General features: G+C 43.6%; 1 protein-coding gene across 1 annotated transcript in view; it reads left to right on the forward strand.

Moving 5' to 3' along the window:
- The first annotated feature begins 10022 nt into the window (after positions 1 to 10022).
- Positions 10023 to 18854, forward strand: part of ADTRP (androgen dependent TFPI regulating protein) — a 31396-nt gene continuing 22564 nt past the window's right edge. The window contains exons 1-3 of the mRNA XM_035552559.2: positions 10023 to 10154; positions 17062 to 17196; positions 18607 to 18708. Coding sequence (XP_035408452.2) covers positions 10023 to 10154; positions 17062 to 17196; positions 18607 to 18708 — 369 coding nt within the window. The remainder of the gene's footprint in view (positions 10155 to 17061; positions 17197 to 18606; positions 18709 to 18854) is intronic.

Below are 18854 nucleotides of genomic sequence, written 5' to 3' on the forward strand. Positions count from 1 at the left end.
CACTTTTTGTCCCCATCGCTAGGCAGGCAGCTCCACCAAGCCACTAAATTTCATAATGTTGTTGACATCACATTATTAGCATCATTAAAATATTTTAATCTTTATTTTACCATTGTCTATGACATACTGAAAAATTTACTTTTTTCTTTTCACTGTCAGGGGACAAACAGGAACTGAACATGGATTTGATGTACTAAGGATATCAGTGTTCCTGGGGAAGGAAGTCCCTGTAAATACTCAAGGCTGAGACAGATTCAGGGACTACACAAGCACAGGCTATAGATAGGCCTTTATTTCATTTTTCCATTATCCATTTGCAACTATATATATATATATATATATTTAAGGTAGATTTGCACATAAGCTACACCTGTTCAGCAAGTACTGACTGATGGGGTCACTGTTGGGTGACTCTCTATTGCCTTGTACTTCAAATAGCTATTTATGATTACACATACACCACAAAGTCAGCAACACAAGCCATATATTTGTATAGTCACTAAGGAACAGTGACTTACAAGGCAAGGTTTTCTCTATGTCCAGTCATAAATTTTTATCAAACTGTTGGAAATCTATTGTTTTCTTCCCTAGAAGTTGCTGAATTTCAGAGGTAGATGAATAAACCCCACTCAAATAGCCTCAAATAATTTTGAGATGCAGCACATTTTCTAATGCATATTTATTTGCAAGACCAATTGATACACTCTTGTCCTCATCTAGAAAGGGCAAGGGAAAAAAAAAAAAGAACTTAAGCACACTTTGCTCGCCCACCACAATTATTTAGCAGGAAAAGAGTCTAATGAGAACTAGCCATTATACCTTGTGTTCCTAACACACAGAAATTACCTTGGCATTTCTTCTCTAGTGTGCTGTGATGTAACAGTTTGTTTCACTCTGAACTTTAAGCTGTTTGTGCACAATCTTCCTGAACAGTCAAAGATTAATTTTTCATCTCTGAGAGAAAATGGAAAAGGTAAAAACTGAGAAACAATATTGTATATCTCTTCATGTATACAGGTTCTTGGAAGCTGCTGAAAATCAATGAAAACCATGCCTTTTGTTTATAAGCAGTATTCACCTTGCCAAGAGAGAAGATGCTGTTGGAGTTCAGTGATGAGGCAAACAATAACTCGTTTCCAGTATGAGATGGAGATAATGGGATAGTCAAGCATTTTTCCAGTCAAATGAGTTCTAAAAGTAGAATCATCTATGTTGGAAAAGACCTTCAAGATCTTCAATCCCAACCATCAACCTGACCTACTGACTCCCATCACTAAATCATGTCTGTTAGTGCCACAAAAAAAAAGAAAAGAAAAGAAAAGAAAAGAAAAGAAAAGAAAAGAAAAGAAAAGAAAAGAAAAGAAAAGAAAGTAGTTTTCTGGAAAGGTTCTGCTATTTTATTCATTTATTTATTATTTTATTAATTTAAAGGAGTCACATGTGTCAAGTTATTGTGATACAGGAAGTTTTGTTTCATGGTCAAAGTGACATTCATTGAGCAGCCCGACTAAATGTACAAAAAGCCTGTGGAACTCAGCGTACGGTGTTGACTTTGAAATCTAAACAGCTATTGCCACCACCTGCACCCAGCTTCTACTGGCACACCAATCATTGCTGAAGGACTGAAAAACCCCTCTGGACTTTGAGAACTTTGAACATCTTTTTAAGAACAATTCAGAAGAAGCCTATCAAGATGATTCAGTTCAGGTCTCTGGATGCACGGAGTGCCTGAGCCTGTTGCTGCCATCTGAGGGCGGCAGAGGCACCGTGTGTGTGAGGTGTGAGCACGTGGATGACCTGCTCAGCCTCGTGGCAGAGCTCAAGGAGGAGGTGGAGAGGTTGAGGGCCATCAGGACGTGTGAGCGGGAGATAGACTGGTGGAGCAACTCGCTGCAAGGCTTGAAGGAAAGGCACCGGCATGAGACACCCCAAACAGTGGTGGACCCCCTGCCCTGTCGAGCAGAGGGAGGGGACCTAGGAGATGAGGAGGAATGGAAACAGGTCCCTGCTCGACGTCACAGACAACCTCCCTCCCTACCGGCTCTGCCTTCCCAGGTGCCCTTACACAACAGGTTTGAGGCCCTGGAGCTTGAGAGACTGGTGGGTGAGGATAAAGTGAAAAGTCTACCTAGGAGGATGCCTAGGGCAAGGAATTTGACTCCACGCCTCAAGACTGCCTCCACTAAGAAAGAAAGAAGGGTGATCGTTGTAGGCGACTCCCTTCTCAGGGGAACAGAGGGCCCTATTTGTCGACCTGACCCTACCCGTAGGGAAGTCTGCTGCCTCCCTGGGGCCAGGGTCAGGGATGTTGCCAGAAAGCTTCCCAACCTGGTTCGCCCGTCTGACTACTATCTCCTATTGATAGTCCAGGCTGGCAGCGATGATATTGAAGAGAGAAGTCTAAAGGCTATCAAACAGGACTTTAGGGGACTGGGACGATCAGTAGATGGAGCAGGAGTACAGGTCGTATTTTCCTCCATCCCTACAGTGGCAGGGTGGGGTACAGAGAGGACCCAGAAAGCCCACCTGATAAACACGTGGCTCAGAGGCTGGTGCCAACACAGAATTTTTTTATTTTTTTTTTACCACAGTGCGCTTTACTCAGCACCCGGCCTGCTAACTGCAGGTGGGTCCCACCTGTCTCTAAGGGGAAAATAGATACTAGCCCAGGAGCTGGCAGGGCTTATTGAGAGGGCTTTGAACTAGGTAAGAAGGGGAACAGGGATGAAACAAGGCTCGTTAAAGGTGTGCTGGGGGAACAATGTCAGGGCCCAGGGAGAAGGCAATCGCCCAGCTGAAGTGCATCTACACTAATGCATGCACCATGGGCAACAAACAGGAGGAGCTGGAAGCCATTGTGCAGCAGGCTAGCTATGACTTGGTTGCCACCACTGAAATGTGGTGGGACCACTCCTGTGATCGGAGTGCTGCAATGACTGGCTGTAGGCTCTTCAGAAGGGACAGGCAGCACAGAAGGGGTGCTGGTGTGGCTCTCTATATTAGAGAGTGTTTTGATGTTGTGGAACTCGAGGCTGAGACTGGAAATGATGAGGTTGAGTCCCTATGGGTTAGGATCGGCAGGAAGGCCAGCAAGGTAAGCATCCTGGTGGGGGTCTGTTACAGACCACCAAACCAGGATGAGGAGACAGAAGAGGAATTCTACAGGCAGCTGGCAAAAGTTGTGAAATCATTGGCTCCTGTTCTCGTGGGGGACTTCAACTTCCCAGACATATCCTGGAAATGCAATACTGCTCAGGGGAGGCAGTCTAGGAAGTTTCTGGAGAGCGTGGAAGATAGCTTCCTGATGCAGCTTGTTAGTGAGCCTACCAGGGGAGGTGCCCCGCTGGACCTTCTGTTCACAAACAGAGAAGGACTGGTGGGAGATGTGGTGGTCGGGAGCTGTCTTGGGCAGAGTGACCACGAAATGGTAGAGTTCTCTATTCTTGGCAAAGTCAGGAGGGGGACCAGTAAAACTGCTGTCTTGGACTTCCGGAGGGCAGACTGAGCTGTTCAGGACACTGGTTGGCAGAGTCCCTTGGGAGGCAGTTCTGAAGGGCAGAGGAGTCCAGGAAGGCTGGGCACTCCTCAAGAAGGAAATCTTAAGGGCTCAGGAGCAGTTGGTCCCCATGTGTCCAAAGACGAGTCGGTGAGGAAGAAGACCGGCCTGGCTGAACAGTGAGTTGTGGCTAGACCTTAGGAAAAAAAAAGAGAGTTTATGATCTTTGGAAAGGGCGGGCCACTCAGGAGGATTATAAGGATGTTGTAAGGATATGCAAGAACAAAATTAGAAAGGCCAAAGCTCACCTGGAGCTCAATTAGGCCACTGCTGATAAAGATAACAGAAAATGTTTTTATAAATATATTAACACAAAAAGGAGGACTGAGGAGAATCTCCATCCTTTACTGGATAGGGGGGGAAACGTGGTGTTGAGAGATGAGGAAAAGGCTGAGATGCTTAATGTCTTCTTTGCCTCAGTCTTTAGCAACAAGACAGTTGTTCTCTGGATACCCAGTACCCTGAGCTGGTGGAAGGGGATGGGGAGCAGATTGTGGCCCACACAATCCATGAGAAAATGGTTGGTGACCTGCTACAGCAATTAGATGTACACAAGTCGATGGGGCTGGATGGGATCCACCCGAGGGTACAGAGAGAACTGGTGGAGGAGCTGGCCAAGCCGCTTTCCATCATTTATCAGCAGTCCTGGCTATCAGGGGAGGTCCCAGTCGACTGGCGGCTAGCAAATGTGACGCCCATCTACAAGAAGCGCCGGAGGGTAGACCTGGGAAACTATAGGCCTGTTAGTTTGACCTTGGTGCCAGGGAAGCTCATGGAGCAGATTGTCTTGAGTGTCATCACGTGGCACTTGCAGGGCAACCAGGCGATCAGGCCCAGTCACCATGGGTTTATGAAAGGCAGGTCCTGCTTGACAAACCTGATCTCCTTCTATGACAAAGTGACACGCTTAGTGGATGAGGGAAAGGCTGTGGATCTGGTCTACCTTGACTTCAGTAAGGCTTTTGATACTGTTTCCCACAACATTCTCCTCAAGAAACTGGCTGCTCGTGGCTTGGACTGGCATACGCTTCATTGGGTTAGAAACTGGCTGGATAGCTGGGCCCAAAGAGTTGTGATGAATGGAGTTAAATCCAGTTGGAGGCCGGTCACTAGTGGAGTCCCCCAGGGCTCAGTACTGGGGCCAGTTCTCTTCAGTATCTTTATCGATGATCTGGGTGAGGGGATCGAGTACACCCTCAGTCAGTTTGCAGACGACACCGAGTTAGGTGCGTGTGTCGATCTGCTCGAGGGTAGGAAGGCTCTGCAGGAGGATCTGGATAGGCTGGACCGATGGGCTGAGGTCAACTGTATGAAGTTCAACAAGGCCAAGTGCCGGGTCCTGCACCTGGGGCACAACAACCCCAAGCAGTGCTACAGACTGGGAGATGAGTGGTTAGAAAGCTGCCTGGCAGAGAAGGACCTGGGAGTACTGGTTGATAGTCGGCTGAATATGAGCCAGCAGTGTGCTCAGGTGGCCAAGAAGGCCAACAGCATCCTGGCTTGTATAAGAAACAGTGTGGCTAGCAGGACTAGGGAAGTGATTGTCCCCCTGTACTCGGCTCTGGTGAGGCCGCACCTCTAGTACTGTGTTCAGTTTTGGGCTCCTTGCTACAAAAAGGACATGGACGTGCTCGAGTGTGTCCACAGAAGGGCAATGAAGCTGGTGAGGGGTCTGGAGAACAAGTCTTACGAGGAGCAGCTGAGGGAGCTGGGGTTGTTCAGCCTGGAGAAGAGGAGGCTCAGGGGTAACCTTATTGCACTCTAGAGGTACATTAAAGGAGGCTGTAGCAAGGTGGGGGTTGGTCTATTCTCCCATGTGCCTGGTGACAGGACGAGGGGGAATGGGCTCAAGTTGCACCAGGGGAGGTTTAGGTTGGATGTTAGGAAGAACTTCTTTACTGAAAGGGTTGTTAGGGATTGGAATGGGCTGCCCAGGGAAGTGGTTGAGTCACCATCCCTGGAGGTCTTTAAAATGCATTTAGATGTAGAGCTTAGTGATATGGTTTAGTGGAGGTTTTGTTAGTGTTAGGTCAGAGGTTGGACTGGGTGATCCTGGAGGTCTCTTCCAACCTAGATGATTCTGTGATATAAATCACTTTCTGTCTTGGCCTTAAATATACATATAAATAAAATCTCACGCAAGATAAAGATGAGAGGCCACTGCAGGAAGTTGCATAAGCTTTCTTTCAACAGTTGAACTTTTCTGCTTTCCATAAACAGCAGGTTGGAGTGGCTTTGTTCAGTGAAGTTCTGAGAAGGAGCAAACTCTCAGCATGTTTTTATTGGTTGCAGCTAACACTGCCATGTAGTTAGGCAAGGCCCTTGGCTTTTATTAGCAGGTAGAACATTTTTACATTTGTCACTCACACAACCGTGAAGAAGAGCTAGAAAACTCAGACCCCTAGAAGCTACCAAAGGTTTAGGCAAGTAAGATTGGAAAGAATTAAATCATGTGAATTACACTAACCACATGAGTTTTGTGAGCTTGCCTCAGGATTTGAGAACGTTGGAGGAGACTACACCAGGCTTGCAATTTTGTCTGTTGAATTTCATTTCATACATTGGGACAGTCAGAGAATCATTATTGTAACCATTATTACAAACATCCCTAAGGACAAGGCTCACGTAGCCTCCTGCTACATGCTAAAAAGCTTTCTTGGCTAATACTCCTCAGAAAATGCTTCTTCTGCGTCTGCCCCTGCATTATCCATAACAACACCAGAACTGAGCAGAGATGTGCTCTATCAGTGCTGGACATGCTCACATAACATACGAAAGAAGCTGTACAAGAACAGCCCTGGGTTCCGCTTTCAAGGAATGCCACCCTTAACACAAGTCAGCTTACGACAGCAGTAAATTAAAAAATAATTAAGCAATTAAATCCAGGCATAGGATAATAAAACTGCATTAATGATAAAAACAAGTGTCAGAAAGTTTGGACAAAATTGTACTTGCCCACCTCATCATGTCTTGTTCACCTAATAAAATCCACCTAAGACAAGTTCCATTTCCATGTAAGTCCCTGGTTCCTAGGGCACACCACCTAAAAAAAGAAGCTAGACACAAAGACAAAGCTTTGTTTTCCTCTATCTATCTATCTATCTATCTTTCTATCTTTCTTTCTTTCTTCCTTCCCTCCCTCCCTCCACCTCCCCCAATGCCCCCCCCCCCAAAAAAAAAAAAAAACACCACCACCACCACCAACAACAACCAAGCAAACCAACAACAACAAAAAACACAAACCACTTTCCTAGTCTTGGTTTTGAATCCTTTCCTCCCACCTGTCCTTAACTGCAGTCACCTGCCTGCAATTTTCTGCCTTGGTCTTACTTGTTTTGCATTAATGGATGCAGCCCTGGCAGAAAGCAAAATAAGCCAGCACAAAAATATCAGAAAATAGTTGAAAGACACCTCATTGTTCTTTAAATAAATTACCAGCCCATGAGGAAGGAGGAATATTTGTTTCTAGTATCAGGGGCAGCTTCCAGGTCCCAGAGCAGAGCCTCTTCTGTGCATTACACCTTGCAGGCCATTTGCATACATAATCACACACACATCATGGGGATGAGTGCTCATCGCTCCTTTTTTCAGTCTCATTAGAGACTGGTGGAAGTGTTAACCAGGCCCTGCATGGTAATAACCGGCTTAAGGGGACTGCTTGGTAGCCTGGAAATACCATGCCAATCAGTGGAGCCCATTTCAGGGCAAAGAGGGGTAAACTCTCTCTCCTAGAAGGGGGCATGAGCAGAGGCTATTTTGTGTGCATAAGGTGATTTACAACTCCAGTTACTTGTTAGCGTGCTGCAGCTGAATCACATTAATGGACCAAGTGAGAGCTCTGAATTTGCTTCAGTACAAAGTCAACTGTCACTGCTCAAACCAGGTGAGCACCTACAGCAGGCTGGGAGCATTGACGGTGCAATAATGTGGCGCAGCTGCAGGGGAGCAGCACATTTGAGCTGGGGTGTGGTATCAAGCAGATGGAAAATGGATTTCCCCAACCCGTCCCACCTAATCTGTAACAGTGCATCTGCCTTTGTCCTGATGTGGTCTCTCTTCCTTCCTTGCGAAAGGAAGGTCCCTTCATCCCTTATGAAAAAGGCTCCGGGTTTAATTTCCTGTTCCACTGAACCTTGAGTAGATGTTCACACCAATGGGGAGAAGGCAAACCCTTTTTCCAGTGTATTTGCTCTCTGCATCACACTGGCAGTGAGATAAGAAAGGCTCTATGAAGCATAGCATGAGAGACTTCAGGCCTATCTGGCACTCATCCTTTCTTTGTGATTTTTCTACAGCGGAACTTCATCCCTTAGCTAAGCTGAAGGATATGTATCCTGCTTCTTGTATATGGGAAAACAAAGCAGATGGTTTCAGTCTGTGGGACAGGTGTCCACATCACAAAACGATCACCAAACTTCACACCTTCTCAGCCCTACTGGCCAAAATCCTCCAAAAAAGAAAAACATACCCTGCCATTTTGCATGCATCTGCATTCATTTTTGTGAATTCAGGCACCTGCTGAGGAGAAGCACATGCCTTCCTGTTTTTAAAGTTGTTCTATAGCAAAACCATCAAAAAGACTGGTGTGAAGACAACTTGTTAAGTGCTGAAGGCCTGGTGTCATTGATATTGCAAATCGATAATAAAAATGGCCTTTCCATGCCATTCTCCTATTCTGCTCTTACCTTTTGTCACAGGGATGAGTCTTAACCAGGTGGAGCAGAGGAAGCAGCTCATGACAGCGCTTCCTCTCCTCAGACAGCCTGTGAAAGCAATTAAAAACTATTTTCTGCTGGATTTCCTCAGAAAAGGCCAATGACACTGTCAGAGTCCAAAACATATTCCCATCTTTTTTTCTTCACTATTTTTTTTTTTTTTTGGCAAGGGATTTTCTCATCTATCCTTAAGCAACCACAAGACTATCTACATCTTTATTTTTCCTGCATAAGGCAGAAATATTCCATTTGGGTTGTGATGGCTGGAGTGCCTGGGGAATTGGGATGCAGGTAATCTGAACTAGGGGAGAAGTCAGTGAAGCACGGGAGGATGTTTAAATGCTTTAGTGTGATGGCTGTTTCCTGACACGCATGCACATCACTGTCTAAGTTCATAGGAAATTATGCCATGTGGAGCCTTATGTCCAGTATCAGGGGGGGAAAAAGATCCAAGAGAAAAACCAAAACAACCCAAAACACAGCAGATTGCTCAATGCTCCCTCCAGGCTAGTTAGAAGGGGAAAAAGAGGGGAAAAAAAAAAAAAAGAGAGACAGAGAGAGAGAGATCACTTCACGCAGTCTGCTTGGCCGAAGCTGAGCCCTGCCCAGGGGGACAGCCTCTGTAGAGTGTGAGGAGCACCCAATTGCCATGTCCTGCCCCAGGAAGGTGTGGGCAAGTCTTGGGCACAGCAAAACACCTGGGTGGCAAATATTGCCAACAGCACAGCAATTACAGGGACTCTGGCCCAGATGAGAAAAGCTGTGTGCATTTTCCAGTGCTAATTAGGGCAGCTTGGCAGGGTGGAAGGGGAGGGAAAAATGAGCTTTTCCATGGGAACTTAATTTTAGGATCATGGTATGAGTACCATTTTTGCTCTGCTTTACCCTTGCCCCATCCAGTCATATCAGGGAAGAGGGGTTGTCTGAAGATGGAAGACAGCAAGAAAAGAAGGCTATAGGCAAGAAGCCATGTTCAGGGCTCAGATTTTGTCACCCAAAGCCCTCACCCCATGTCTCCATTCCTGCTGGAGGTTCAGAGTGACTCAGGCTCTGGCTGCCCTGCTGCGCACATTTGTGAGGGACTCCAGCTGCACACAGCAGCACGGAGGCCGAGCCTTTTCCCATAAAAAATGTCAACACTCACAGAGTTTTTCAACCCAGAGAACCTTTGCCTACTAATCCTCTCAGCTTCCTTTCCACCTCCACAGCCTATTAACAGCTCAGTTTCTCTTTCACAGACCGCTGTGTTTCCCACTTCTTCCTTCGGCACAAGGGAAAAGAGTGACAAAGGCTTCTCAAAGTAAGCCAGAGACATGCCTACACTGCTAGCTACAAGCAAGTAAAGTGCTGCTTATTTTCACTCACTGCCTAGAGTACAACAGCCAGTTACACAAAATAAGTAGCAAAGCTCCCCCGTCTTCTTAAAAAAAAAAAAAAAAAGTCTAAAAAACTTATGTAATTCTGCAACTAATCTTCACTAATCTTGAGCAGGGCATTTAAATCCCGGGAATAAGCCTATTCTTCTCCCCCCCATCTTTGCAGTAAAAAGGGAAAAAACAGAAGCAAAGTTCACAGTGCTGTGAATATTCCTATTGAGAGCGAAGTGGCAAAGGGGCTCGAGTCTGCTCCAAAGCAAACTCTCTTGTCCTGCCATTTCCCATGCACAGCCACCAAGGACCTTAAGAGAAAAGCTTCTTTCAGACCGATTATCACTTGCTTTTAGCTAAAGCATGGAAATCTCTACTCTCACAATGTACCATTGCCTTGCTTTAGTCTGGTATTTTTTTGTCATCTATTCAATCACATGTCTAAGAACAGAAGAACAGCCATCTGAAGTGTTCCTTTATGGTGGCCAGTGGAAATATTTGACAGTCCTCAATCTGGTAAGCAAATCGTGTTGTACAGTGATACCAATATGTCTATTTGTTTGTCTGCCATCTGTGCCTCAAGATACATGCAGCTGGTAGATTTGCTGCTGTTAAACTGCTTCCTTTAAAGGTTTATACCCCAAAGGAAACTAAATAGGTATCTATGCTTGTGCAGTGAAATGTATTCACAGGTTTTATGCAGAAAGAATATGGGTTGGCAAGCTGCTGGTTTTTAAAGAGTATGTACTCCAGAGCTAGCTGCTTCTTTGTAAAAGAGATGAGCTATCAGTGAGAAGAGAGGCACAAAGGTAGAACGTGTTCAGCCAAGATATGTGACTTTGATGCATGCTGTCTAACTGTTTGTTAATTAACAGTTAAGCAACAGCAATACACATTATAATGCTGCTTGCAGTTTGTCTTCCATTTCTAAAAGGTTGTGTGTGACCTGTATATTCAAGAAAAGGTAAAACAAAGCAAAGCACAGTGCTAATTTAGCCAGTCAGAGTACATGCTTAGTTTGAAAATCAGTTTAGAGCATGAGGCAAAGAAATTCCAGCCCACAGAGGTATGCTTGTGACATAATTATGTGTTTTAATAGTGTTATCAATTCTTTGCTACATTTCCTAAAATTACAGGGAAAAATGTGGACCATAATGTGTTCTCCTGTTACGCTAGCATTTCATGAGGAAGAAATCAAAATGAAAGGATGTGAGATAGTCTGAGGGGGAGAGCGTGTTCACAGTCCAAATGGTACATCAGTGACTTGGGGTGGTGGCAGTGGGAGGGGAAAGACTGGGCATGGGGAGAGGGTTTCTTCAGGGAACAAATTTCTGGGACACTCGCTAATCTGAAGGGATGAAGGTCCCTTTGGTCTTTTGTCCATTGTGTGTGACTGTCAGAGCTAAAGACCAGTGGGAGACCTGGGTACAGCTGTATTTATCTTTTACTCTTCAGAAGGAGACACACCATGGTGATGTTCAATGGAAGTCTAAGGGGTCCCTGGCTTTCAGACACCCTCAGGGATCTGGAAAATTTGGGCCCCTTCCAACCTCAACCATTCTGTGATTCTGGGAAATATTTGCAATGAATAGCACAAGAGGTGGCCAACACCAGCCCAGTTTTCAGGGAGCCATGGGATTTTTCTCAATGGACACCCTGTGGAAGGATGAGGGCATATATGTCACTGCAGTCAGGATGGCTTATATGTGGTTTGTTGCTAAATTAGCTTCATAACAGAACACTTGGACTTTTTGTGAAGTTTTCAGAAATTATTATTTTCTGAAATGCCGGCAGTTGAATGGAAAGGATGCAACAACCTTAAGAATATTCAGTTCCTCCTGCTGGAACGTATGTCAGTAGACTAAAACACTAACAGTCAAGTCCAATGGAAGACAGGCTGCTCCCTGTATTTCTAGCTCCTCTTCTTTGTGTTTTTGGGTAAAGCTGTCTCCACTAAAGCACCAGCCATACCCTCAGGCAAAAGAGCACCTCCATCCCACATCCCCAGGCACAGTTATAATGAGATCTACCACCCAGTATGTGACAGAGCTCTAAAGCAGCAGATCAAGAGGAGAAAGCAAGTGGCCCTTGTCTTGGCATTTTGGGAAGCAGAAATATCCATTGAAACTAGTATCCAGCTTCCCTTAGTGACGAACAGTGATCAGGTAAAGGCTACACAAGACAAGAGTATGTGTAGGTGTAAAATAAACTTTCCACAGTTCTACCCTCTGAGCTTGCCTTCCAATGGCATCCAGACTGACCCAGACAGAAGGTAAATCCAGGCTGAGAGAACTAGTACTTATTCAAAGACTACCTTTCATCTATCTAAAGGAATAAACTTACTTTTTTATACTTCTGGTACCTTCCATATCCTGTGGCAATGAGTTCCACAACACAATTGTGCCTTGTGTGAAAGAACAATTCATTTTGTTGGCGTAAACCTGCTTCCTGACAGCTGAATAGGGTGACCCTTCACTTCTGTGTTACAATTTAATTGTCCGTCCCTGTTCACTTTCTCTTTTCTGCTCATTAGAGACCTCTGCAAGATTTCCTTCCCCCAGTTATTCTTTTCTCCAAGCTGAAAGTCTCAGTGTTTTTTATCTCTCTTCACAAATGGATGCTCCTTTCATTAAAGCATCCTTGTTGCCCTTCTCCATCATTTTTTTAGTTTTAGGAAGGGGTAAGTAGGGCAGCCTGCAGTGATTGAGCTATGAGCACAGCATGTATTTATACAGTGGCCTAAGGTGTTTCCTAGTCTGTTTGTTTCTTCTTAAAAAATATTAACTCTCTACTTTCTTTTTTTGATAAACAGTGAGCAAGGAGCATTCAGTGTGAGACCTATCCAGAGTGAGCTGAATTTATTTCCCGAATCATCATAGTTAATTTCGAAACCACTGTTCCAAAATATACATTTTTTTTTTTCCTGAAATGCACTGCATTGCATTTACCAACACTTATTTTTGCCTGTTGTTTGCTGTTGCCCAGCTCATTTCCAAGTCTGCTGAACAGCTCAGGTATCATTAAGTGCCTTGTTGCACTTCTCCAGTCCTTTGTCACCCTTCTTTAACCACTTATTGATCTGGTTCTAACTCCAAAATGGAGGTGTCAGCCAACAGGGAGATGATTTGAGCTGAAGACACTGCTGTGCTCTGACACAGAAAGGTGCAAGATTACTCTTTCATGTCTGGTAGTCCCTCTGCTGCATGGGATGGAGCCCACAGCTGGGCTGTGTTTCAGAGGTTCCTGATGTGCCTATGCAGTAGAGTCACCAGACTGGGCCATGCCCTTGAAGCTTTCCCAGAGCCAGGCACTTAGAGCTCTGGTCCAGCTCTTCTGTCTGTTTCCTGCCATATCGTGATTGCCTAGCTTCACGCATTGGCCAGCTGAATTGCTTGGAAATTTTCCCAAAAATTTCCTCCTAACAATTTGGAATTGCATTTTAAAAAGGCAAGAAATCCCATTCAGAAAAAAGCTGTTGTAGCAAGCTCACTCTGATCTGAAATGGAAATACTGGGAAATGCAGTTTTTCCAGGGGATGGAAATGCAGTTTGACTCCCAGCATTGCTGGAGGGATGCTGGAGGAATTTCTTCTAGATATGATTCTCTTCTAGCACCTCATTCAATGCCTTGCTAACCATGTGATTTTCCCAAGAGGGTGACAGCTTTGATGTTACTTCAGATTCATTTATCTATTTAATGATCACAGCAATCAAGATTCAGAAAGGAAATATTTTTGTAGGAAAAAAAAAAAAAAGATAAGTGGATTTTCTACCAAAGAATTTCATTGACTAACTATTAAACCAGCAGAAATAATAGATAAAAAGTTTTGTATTCACTTGTCTGTGACACAAAACAGCATAATCTGAATCATTCATTGCCTTAAATAGCTGAGCTCATAAAAATCTGCTTGCTGCTGTAAATCTATTAGTAAATCATTGCATAATGTGAACACTGCACCCTTAAAAACTATTAATTGCATTCCTGTCCCATTTTATTCCTTATGCTTTTGTCTCATATAATTCATATAATTTAAATATTTTCAATTCTCCTGAAAGCTGTTTTTTACTTATTTCCAAATAGACCTAGCATTTAGTACACACATTTTCCAGGTTGTTGTCCTGTGAATACATGGCTGTCTACACTAAATGTTGACTGTTATATCTAATAGCCCCCTCAGAATATTAGGTTTATATCCCTTTAAAGTATAAAGAGCTTGGAGCCCAATTTATTTGTACTAGTTTGAGAATTCAATATACACACATGGCTAGATCTCAGATGTGAAAGCAAATCATGACAGGTTAGTTAAACAGAAACACCCCTTTGATCAGTGCAACAGATAAAAATTAAGGTTTTCCTTTGTCACCGTGATTCTTAGTTTGCAAAAAATCAAACTGGTCAAATGAAGCATTTCTACAGCACCTAGTGCCATGAAGTTGTACAGGGTCTGTAGAGGAAAACAACATCTCTCCAAAAGGGATAATCATAACCATATTCTCCTCTTTGGGTTAATTGTTAGCTTTCTGAATGATTCCAGTCTTCCTTCTCTTCATGAGGGAATACTTTAGGGGATCCTCTTTATTTACAGCCAGTGGATTTATAGTCTACAATCGTCTGCAATGTCTTGTTGAGAGCCAGCACTGCTGTTTGGGAAATTCACAGGACATCTGGAATAATTTAATGTTTTCATTTTGTTTGTTTGTTTGTTTGTTTGTTTGTTTTTAATGTCAACATTTTCCCATTAGTGAAGAACTGCAAGATTTGGATATACCTTTCTTACAGGAATAAGCCTGAGTTTGGAAGAACACAGACTGGGAGTTCTGATTCAAGCCTACCAGTGGTTCATCAAGCCAGAGGAATGATTCTAGATAGGTTTTTTTTTGGTCTGAAACTTATTCTTCTCCTGAAAATACAGGGTGATCACACAGTGACTGAAACCCTTTGAATCCACACTGCTGGACATGGGTAGAGCTATGAGCAGCACAAAAATGAGCTGCCGAGACTAAATTCCGACTTCTTCAGGAGCTGCTCTTCTTAATACTCAGCCAGAGAAGTGGGTCAGGTTACGTATTTAGATAAATATTTTCCATTCAGAAGATAACATTGTCCTCCCCTGCATATGACTGAGAATGGGGCTGTTTTGGGACTATCTGTTTCTTTTCAGAGACATTTGTTTTAGTTAATTTTGAAGGGACAGGAGGGAAGAAGCCTATCCCTGTCCCATGATTAATGTAAGGCTGACCATGAACAAGATAATAATAGCCCCATCCTCTGGGAACCATGCCTCTCCCTCATTGCTTTATTGGTATTTAGTTACTGAGTGTCACCACACTGTCACCACCCTCATGTACATTTTTCATGCTTTTTACAGAAAGTTACTGCTGGCTCTACAGGGTGTAACAAGAGCTTTTTTTTTTCCTTTTTTTTTTTTTCTTTTCTTAGCTCTTCAAGGACTTTGTTTTAGTGTCCTGGTGAGGCCAAGCACTTGGGCACGTGTTTGTGCTGAACACATGCTTGGCTCTAAGCACACTGCACCCCAGTATGTACTTCTCTGAACCAGACCCATGACTTGGAGGCTTGAATCCCCAGGGACTGAAATTGTGCCTGGAGTCACAGAGGCTAATTGTGATAATGGAGAGAAAACCACAAAAGAGCTGGTTTGGGTGCCTTGGAATTGAACAAAACCATATGTGTATTTTTATGTAAAAATGTGGCTGTTCACCCCATGCTCCTGAGACGAAACTTTGAGGTTTTACAGCTGAACTGGGTGGTGCATGACCTCTGATACCTTGTCCTGAGTGACCCTGTAGAAAGCACACAGCCTGTGTTGTCTTGTCTGTACCTGCACTGCTATGGGTGCATGAAGGCAGGGGGGATGCTCCAGCAGCCCACCCTGCTGGGACCCAGCTGCAGTCTACCACAATGACCATCTGTACTGTGGAAAGGATAGAGAAGGAAGGACACATTTTTCCTCTTTGCCAGGAAGCTAGGAAATAGATGGGGCAACTTGCAGTTAACTGCAGGGATGCTTTGGTCATGCTATCTACAGTTGTTTTACTCCCCAAGAAGACTCAGTCTCTAAAACTTTCTGTAAAGGCTTGCAGAAGCCCTTGTACAAAGATGAGCATGGTGAAATCAGTCCCTGCCTTCCCTCAGACATTTCAATAACAGGGATTTCTGATGGAAAAGCATTGCACTAATTCTGTCCCCTCCCAAGCACCACTCTTCTCTGCTCCTTCAGAAATTAATGAATGAATGAAGTAATAAACCACAACTTCAGATACTTTTCTCAAAATAAACATCTGATTCAGAGTAAGATCGTGGCAAAAGAGATCTCATCCTGAAAGCTGTAACAGCCTCTTTCCAGTTAAGCATCAACGTCTGATCCAGCATTTGCAGTAGGCTGAATTTCCCATACTGCATTACTTGGAACCAACTGAGCCTTAAAAAGAAGAGGCTACCCTATGAGTTATGAGAACCAAACTAGACTCAGCTATCTGAATGCAAGATAGCAGAAGAAGTGCTTTTCTGGTAGGCTCTGTGTGTCTGACACATCTGGTTCTCCATGATTCGCTGTGTAGCGTTATGAGAGAAAACAAAGTAATCAGAAAAGCAACATTGGATTAAACCACAATACTCAGACAATTTCATGCATAATTTCATACAAAATTCACAGAATTCTGTTTTGTCATAGTGCACTTATTTACAAAATCCTCCTAGCGCCCTCCTCATACATCCCCACACTCACAACTTGCAAATGATTTAAAGACCCCTCCTGACCCCAAAATTAATTAGTTATAAATAGTTTAACTTACTCAGTTTTAGTTAGTAAAGTCTGTATCTCTCCTTCTAAAAACTTAAACAACTTTTCTGAATCCCCCTGATTTCAGCAAAAGAGGTTTTGGTTTTGGTAACTTCTGCAATTACTCTTCATGTTAGAGCATTTTGAACTACTTGGCTTGTACGACTCCGAGATCGGCTGCACCGTGAGTCCTCAGAAAGAAGGCCCTATGTCGACTAAGCCATGGTAAAAGCTATCTAGCAGTTCCCTTACAGGAAGCATTTCCTATCATATTCCAAATTTCGTTCTCTCTTGGTCCTCCTCAGATACACTGAACACAGCAATTAACATATAAAGCATGAACAAGCTGGCTTTCAACATATCCATACACCCCTCCCATCTGAATCACATCACACATCTCTGTTCAGTCTATTAAACAAGATACTGTTAAAGTTATCTCCCAGAATACTTTATTTAATCACTTTCAGTTAGTAAAAAAAAAATGATTTAGCCAAAAGCTATTTCCCTCACGTGGGCTTGCAGCTCACAAACAAAACAGCTCCCTGAAGAGCAAGAACTGAGTTCATTGAGGAACATGCTAATTAAAGCTGGATGAGTTTCCCTCATTAGATATAATTACTTTAGGTTTTGCAGGCTGTCTTCTATGGGGTGTCCTTCCTGGCTGATGTGTTGAGACTAATTAAGAAACTGCGATGTGCTAAGTGCATAATTTCCAGCAGAGACCTTCTTTTCAGTGTCCTGGCTTTCCCAGTGTCCACAGTAAGTAACCTCTGTATATAAAAATAATGTTTGCACAAATGTGTATAGCAAAACATGCAAATACGTAAAACAGATAAGGATTGTAGACTCTTTTACCCTTTCAAAATGGATTTGAACCATCTAAAAGAAGAGACGGTGTTCAGATCTTTGTGTAAACCTTTTGCATTCATGGTTGAAAGCAAAGCCTCTTGTAAAAACTTCAGGGTGATTGTCCCTGAACGAACAGAGATTGACCCCAAAGGGTGAAGTATAAACTCTCTGTTAATCTTATGTTCCAAATAGCTTTGGAGTTATCCACTTCGGGCATTTCTCTGAAGGGCAACAGGAGCCAGGAGGATATGAGAGGGTGCCTAGGATGCAGCAAAAGCTGACACCTCCTTCTCTGACTCCAGTATGACTTTAAATATGCATTAGAGAGAAACAGATTCAGAGGACAATAATTATAGTCATAGTCTTCATCAGATCATGGATCACCCACTCCCTCACAGATAGTGCTGTTCATCTGGTGCTGGGCGTTGGAAACAATGGTTTACTTTAACATGTAGGTGCTGCTGGTTGTGAGTGAAGCCTGCAATCACCTCTGAATCTCAAAGAGCTAAGAAGCACTTCTTAAATCTGGTCCACAAGCAGCTCAGCCAGCTGGCTCAGTAAAGAAATCCTGCCAGAGGTGGAGACAGTGCGATTGGTAATTTATCTTTACTGCACAGCAGTATTCACCATGCTGCTACCCTAACCCCCAGGCATCTTCACCAGGACAGAGGCACAGGGTGCTCTCATTTCTCCAGCATCTCGAACCCCTGATTTCCAGGAGGCACAAAGTATGCTCAAACACAAAGCCAGGCCATGAAAATGCAGATCAGCTTCCAGGTGTTAGTAGCTGATACCAGAGTGTGTTTCCTCCCATTAGCTTCTCCCACTACAAAATCTCTATTGGAAAAGATGGGTGCCCACCATGAAACTTGCATTTGCAAATCGGGAATTAGGCATATGGATTGTGAAGATAAAATAAGTTTTAGGTGATCTGCCTTATCAAGGGCTGTTTTTACTTTGTTACTGAGCTGAACAAATGCTGTGGCGTGACAGCCAATCCCTCAAAGGTGAACTTTTGGACCATCCAAAAACTCTATCAGAAAAAAAAAAAAGTTTAAAGCTAATCATGTGTTCCACAGAAAATGTCAGTGTTGGCAATTTATAAAGGAGCATTTTCTTACAATATCAATACAGAACACGGCACCTCAGCGTAAATTCCTTTTTTTATGTAGTAAGGTGAGATACAGGAGACTATCTGGCAATATCAATATTTTCCATGTAGGAGATATTTGCCTTCTCAGAAATGAAAGCATTATCCAAATCCCATCAATTACATTTCTCTCATTTTGAAATATCTTTCTTTTTGTATTTTGTTTCCAGTTTGTGTCTATATCCTTTTGGACACTGTATACCTACAACCGAGAGCTAGTTTACCCCAAAAGCCTTGATGGAGTCATTCCGCTCTGGTTAAATCACGCTATGGTGAGTAAGAAACACCCCTGCGTCTTGCTCAGAAGAGAGACTTTGCAATGTGTGTCCCACCATTGTGTTAGGTAGCTTTCCGGAAAAGTTTCACAGCTTCTTCTTTCTCACCTCCTCCTTCCTACTTATCTGACTTTGATGTTGAG

This window comes from Cygnus atratus, chromosome 2 (genome assembly GCF_013377495.2).
Source record: "Cygnus atratus isolate AKBS03 ecotype Queensland, Australia chromosome 2, CAtr_DNAZoo_HiC_assembly, whole genome shotgun sequence".
Classification (NCBI taxonomy): domain Eukaryota; kingdom Metazoa; phylum Chordata; class Aves; order Anseriformes; family Anatidae; genus Cygnus; species Cygnus atratus.